General features: G+C 44.1%; 1 protein-coding gene and 1 pseudogene across 1 annotated transcript; both read right to left on the bottom strand.

Annotated features, from left to right (window-relative positions):
* Positions 1-380: 380 nt before the first annotated feature.
* On the bottom strand, positions 381-861 carry LOC105057883 (cytochrome P450 CYP94D108-like; annotated as a pseudogene).
* A 3,103-nt stretch (positions 862-3,964) lies between these two features.
* Positions 3,965-5,853, bottom strand: LOC105057837 (cytochrome P450 CYP94D108). The gene has a single exon (XM_010940543.4). It carries the CDS (start codon positions 5,706-5,708, stop codon positions 4,149-4,151), a length of 1,560 nt encoding a protein of 519 aa, XP_010938845.1. The 5' UTR covers positions 5,709-5,853; the 3' UTR covers positions 3,965-4,148.
* Positions 5,854-6,439: the final 586 nt, after the last annotated feature.

Genomic DNA, 6,439 nt, shown 5'->3' with positions numbered 1-6,439 from the left:
TTACGTATGTGTGTCTATATATATATAGAGAGAGAGAGGGTATCAAGTGAGAGGAATAATCTAATATGAGAGGTGAAAGGATATAATAATAATCTTTGAATCCACATCAACGGTTCAGATGAGCACCACGCATACATAAACATCTAAAAAAAATAAATAAATTCTAAAATTATTTGGACAATTTGAATAACTGCATTCTCATTGAACCGTTAATGTAGATCGAAAGATTATTATTATATTTTTTTATTTTTCATATTAAGCCACTCCTTTTATATATATATATATTTGACCACAAGCATGCATGTCAAAATAGAAACAAATGTCCATACCACAAAAAATAAAAAAAGAAAAATGCAGCTACAAAAATACAACAAGAATCACAAAAATAGACCCATCCAATCATCAGTCAATCGTAGCCGCCGGCCTCTGCATCACGCACACCGGCAGCCCTACCCTCATCCTCAGCGTGAGCGACATCATCTTCTCCGGACACGTGTCCTTATCCACCACCTCGATCACGAATCTCTCCAGCACGCACGCCGCGATCGACTTCATCTGTATGTAGGCCATCTCCTTCCCCAGACACATCCTCGGCCCCGCGTGGAAGGCCGCGAACTTGACGGCGACTCCGGGCGGAACAACCCCTCCTCCAGCCACCTCTCCGGCCTGTACTCCAAGCAGTCCTTCCCCCAGATCGCTTCCATCCGCCCCATCGCGTACGAATTGTACGACATGAACCACCCTTTCTTCACCGCCGTCCCATCCGGCAGTACGTCATCCTCTTGGCACTCTGTCGAGTTCATCGGCACCGGTGGGTACAGCCGCATTGCCTCCGTTATCGCCCGCGTGGAGGTAGTGCATCTCCCTCAGCTCCTCGAAATCGAAGGAGGTCTCGCCACCGCCGCCGACGGAGCTTCGATTTCGCGCCCGAACCGACCGGATGTCGTCCAGTATTTTTCGTTCGACTTCCAATCGGGACGAAAGAAGCCAGAAGAACCACGACAGATACCACCCAGTCATGATATTTATTATTCTAGCTATGAGTTGATCTCTACAGAGTTCTCCTTGCCATTGCTCCAATGGTCACGGTGATCTTCACTATTTTTTTTGCTGCTCATGCCGATGAATCGGTCCAGATATCCATAAGCTCCTCGATCTTATCTTGAAATTGATGTAGTCTTCTATATTATTGTCATGATCATGATAGTAGAGACAATATTTATTCGGATTGTGCTGATCCGAGTTGGTATGCATCCTTCTTGCCCTAAAGAGCTGATCCTTTATTTCCATCAACACCTAGGTTCAGGGGGTGTTTAGTAGTATGTAATTTGTGAATCTACTTGGTGGATATGCATGTCGCCTCCTCCCAAAGGGAGTTTTTGTCCGGCGATTCTAAGGAGGAGTTATGGACCTTCGACATCTGTATGGAGACTCTTTTCATGGTCTAGCCTTGATGGGGATTTCCTGATTTCCTCTTCTTTCTTCTTCTGAATAGCAACATCTATTGGGATTTTTTCTTCCTCAAAAGCTTTCTTCGTCCGAGCATACTTCTCTATCCAGACCAGCATGTCAGCTAAGTCATAGGGATAGGTCTTCTCCAGTGAAAATTGGAGACCATTTTTTAGGAGTCTGCCTTTCAAGACAGTCATGGCGACCAACTGATCTAGGTCGCAAACTTCAAATACGGCTACATTAAAATGGCCAATGTAAGATCGGAGTGATTTTCTCTCTCTCTATTTGATGCTAATCAGAGAATCCGATTATTTGCATTGTCTTCTATTGCTTACGAAGTGGGCGACAAACATCCGACTCAATTGGTCGAACGAGTGAATCGTTTTTGGCTTAAAACTTGAGTATCATTATCGAGTCATATTCTTCAAAGTGGACAGGAAGGCTCAGCATAGGACAGCATCGGTCACCCCATGGAGAAGTATGACAGTCTTAAAATTTTTCAAATGGTCCACAGGATTAGTGGTTCCATCGTAATTATCTAACTACGGCATCTTGAAGTGGTTGGAGAGTGGCTCCTATATGATTTGAATGTTGAACAGCGGATTAGTGTTAAACTTATCATCCCACATAGGAGCCCAATTATGGAGTACCTCTATCTGGTGGTTCATTTCATGAAGTCTGCAGTCAATTTCCACATCTCGGCAGTATAGACCTTTGATTGTTGTGAGTGGGATTGGTCCTGAGTGGAGTCATATCCAGAGCGAGGATGGGGTATTGCTACCCCTTTCGCTCTGGATCTCGGGGCTGGCTTTGTCGAGTCTTCCTTCCCCATTCAAGGTTTTGTAGGGGAGCTTGAGGTTGCTCCGATGGTGGAGTGACCCATTGTGTGAGATTGGTCTGCTACATTGCTTAAATAGTGGCAGCCAAATCCTACACCCATTGGACAAGCAGGTTGAACTGCTCCGTATTTACGATCGTTCCTAACTAAGAGGGCGAAAGCAAAACCTCTGAGGTTGCATCTAAGCCTATTGATTGACAAAATTCTCAATCGACTAAAAGTTAGCGACGGTGGAATGGTGGGAGGATCTCCTTTATATGGTGCCATGTGTCAACTCTTGCTCATTCTTAAAAAATGAGTATGATCCTTCCTCTAGCGTCAATCTATTGTGACAGATTTCTGATCCTGATCGGAATATCTAGAGTTGAGTAGGACCGCAGGTGCAACGAGACCTACAAAATAAGTTCTAACCAGAGTTAGCTCTAATAGAAATCCTCGAATGCTCAAGTCAAATCTCTGGAATGGATGAGGAGCGTATGGGAGAGAGTGTGCGTACCTTGAGAGTCCCTTTGAGGTCTCTATTTATAGATAAAAGTGAAGGCTATTTAGGAGGTGATATTTCTGCTCCATCCCGACCAGTTCAAACATAACAAGATGAGATTTTAGGCCAAAAATCTTAGAATGTGGTAGTTATGACTGCCTTATCTGCTTCGGAGCTAGCTATCATGACATAGTTATTCAAATTTGAAAAGAGATACAAGATTTTTGGATCAAACTGAGCTTGGCTAGAGGACTTCAGATCGACTAACGGTATAGTTGACAGAGATGTCTCTCTGATGCAGAAGCTAATATCGACGGTCGAAGTTAGGATCGACGATCAAAGTTAAGATCGACGATCGAAGTCGAGAGGCTTTCCAGTTGAAGGTACTACTCGGGGAGGGTCGACTAGAGGGTGAAGATCGGTAAGATCTGAAGTTGTTCGGATCTTTCAATTGCCTATCTTCGACTTGGGTGACACATTAGTCAAGATAAAATTTTGAAAGTTTGTTACATATCTCAATATGCTATTCATCCAATATACCGTTAAAGTTATACATACATATATACATATACATACATACATATATACATATATATATATATATATATATATATATATATATATATATATATATATATATATATATATATATATATATACATACATACATATACATACATATACATATATGTCTATACATATACATACATATACATATACATATATACATATACATATATATACATATACATATATATATACATATATATACATATGTATATATATATACATATATATACATATGTATATATATATACATATATATACATATGTATATATATATACATATATACACACACATAAATATATGTATATATATGTACATATATATATATATATATATGTATATATATATACATATATACACACACATATATATATATGTATATATATGTACATATGTATATATATACACATATGTATACATATATATATATATATATATACATATGTATATATATACACATATATATGTATACATATATATATATATATATATATATATATATATATATATATATATATATACATATATATATATATATATATATATATATATATATATATATATATATATATATATATATATGTTTGTCTCTGTATAGATATATAGATATGTAGATAGACAGATAGAAAGACAACTAGATTAGCATTTGTTCCTTAAAATATCGATTGACCACAGGGACGTATGTCAAAATAGAAAAATTATCTATATCAAAAAAAAAAGAAAGAAAAAAAAAAAAAAGAAAGAAGAAGCGGAGGAGACGCAGCCACAAAAGTACAATCAGATTTACAAAAGATAGACCCATCCAATCATCAGTCAATCGCAGCCGTCGGCCTCTGCATCACACGCACCGGCAGCCCTCCCCTCATCCTCAGCGTGAGCGACATCATCTTCTCCGGACACGTGTCCTTATCCACCACCTCGATCACGAATCTCTCCAGCACGCACGCCGCGATCGACTTCATCTGTATGTAGGCCATCTCCTTCCCCAGACACATCCTCGGCCCCGCGTGGAAGGCCGCGAACTTGAACGGCGACTCCGGGCGGAACAACCCCTCCTCCAGCCACCTCTCCGGCCTGTACTCCAAGCAGTCCTTCCCCCAGATCGCTTCCATCCGCCCCATCGCGTACGAACTGTACGACATGAACCACCCTTTCTTCACCGCCGTCCCATCCGGCAGTACGTCGTCCCCTTGGCACTCCGTCGAGTTCATCGGCACCGGTGGGTACAGCCGCATCGCCTCCGTTATCGCCGCGTGGAGGTAGTGCATCTCCCTCAGCTCTTCGAAATCGAACGTAGTCTCGCAGCCGCCGCCGCCGCTGGAGCTCCGATTTCGAAGCCGAACCGACCGGATGTCGTCCAGTATCTTTCGTTCGACTTCCGGTCGGGACGAGAGAAGCCAGAAGAACCACGACAGCGCCGACGAGGTCGTCTCCCGCCCGGCGAGGAGGAAGCTGATGACGATATCGCGCAGGAACTCCTCGGAGTGGTCCTCGTTCGCGACAAACCGGGAGAGCAGATCGTCGGCCCGGGGCGAGGAGGAGGACGTCCAGTTCTCCTTCTTCCTCGACCGGATGATCTGGTTCGCGAAGGCGTGGACCGTCGCGATCGATTTCCTCAGCCGCCGCTCCGATCCGATGCGGAGTAGTTTCTTGATCTTCCAGAACCGCGGCACGGCGTACCGGAACCGCCCGGCGCTGAGGTTGGCCGCGTCCTCGAAGGCTTCGGCGAATTCGGAGTCGGAGGAGGATCGCTCGGGTCCATCGGCGGCGAGGCAGGCCGGGTCGTGGTTGAAGGCTACTTTGCAAACGTTATCGAAGGCGAAGCGCTCGAGGACGTCCTGGAGATCGATGGCCCGGCCGTGGAGGGAGGCTTCGGCGAGGAGAGGGAGGAGCCGGTGGAGGATCTCGTCCTGGACGCAGTGGACGACGAAGGATCGGAGGGATCTGGTGTTGAACTCGAAGCTGGCGGTCTTGCGCTGGAGGCGCCAGACCTCGCCGTCGGAGTTGAAGATGCCGCGGCCGAGGAAGTCGTGGAGGATGGAGGCGAAGCGGGAGCCCTTGGTGTAGTTGTCGAAGTTGGAGCGGAGGATGTGCTCGACGTTGGCGGGGTTGGCGGTGATGACGCCGCGGACGCCGCCGGGGCGGTGGAAGGTGATGGTGTTGGTGGGGCTGGCTGCGAGGGCTTCGGCGAGCCAGTCGGCCATGCGGTGGCGGTTCTTGAGGAACTGGGTCAGGTTGCCGAGGAGGGGGTAAGGTTGGAGGACGGAGGATCGGCGGCGGAAGGGGGATATGGAGAGGAATAGATAGAGAGAAGTGAGGAAGAAGAGCAGGAAGAAGAGAACGGCTTGGGGGGAGGCGGAGAGCTCCATGGGAAGTGAAGCGGGGAAGATGGATTGGATGGGACTAGAGGAGGGGATTCGAGGGATGAAGGAATGTCCTAGTCTTATTTTGATGAAAGGGCCGTCTTAGTCGTAGTTGTTGTGCCGGGAGAAATTAAGATGAGTATAGACATGCTAAGGAGCGGGAGGGAGTTGACTCACATCAAAACACACAATCTTGCAAGAATTATTCGTTGGACGGAACAGATTTATCAAGAACCACAAATATTTTATTATTTTTTGATAAAATAAATATTTTTTCAGTTGAAAGGATGAAAAAAAAAAGATTATAAACATCGTGGTCCAACCAACACTTTTTCCACAACCTGCGATCGGTCTCATATCATCACTTACATCATCCCATACGTCATTGATGGATTAAGGAAAAGTGTGAAGGGATTTTTTATTTTTTCTTTTTCGGTACAAAGAGCGTGCCGGATTGGTCGAGAAAGGGGTAGTGGGGAATATTCGAGGCATTTTTGTTCTTAAAAATAAGGAAAAGTGTGAAGGGCTTTTTTTTTTTATTAATTTTGATACAAAGTGCGTGATGGATTGGTTGAGGAAGGGAGAGTGGAGAACATTCGGGGCAATTTTGTTCTTAAAAATAAGGAAGGTGTGAAGGGATTTTTTTTATTATTATTATTTGGTACAAAGAGCGTGAAGGATTTTATCTTTTTTTTTCATGAATCTTCATATTTTTTTTTTAAAAAGAGCCATTGTCC

This window comes from Elaeis guineensis, chromosome 14 (assembly GCF_000442705.2).
Source record: "Elaeis guineensis isolate ETL-2024a chromosome 14, EG11, whole genome shotgun sequence".
NCBI lineage: Eukaryota > Viridiplantae > Streptophyta > Magnoliopsida > Arecales > Arecaceae > Elaeis > Elaeis guineensis.
Note: the sequence above shows the minus strand (reverse complement) of the source record. Positions and strands in the feature narration are given on the sequence as shown.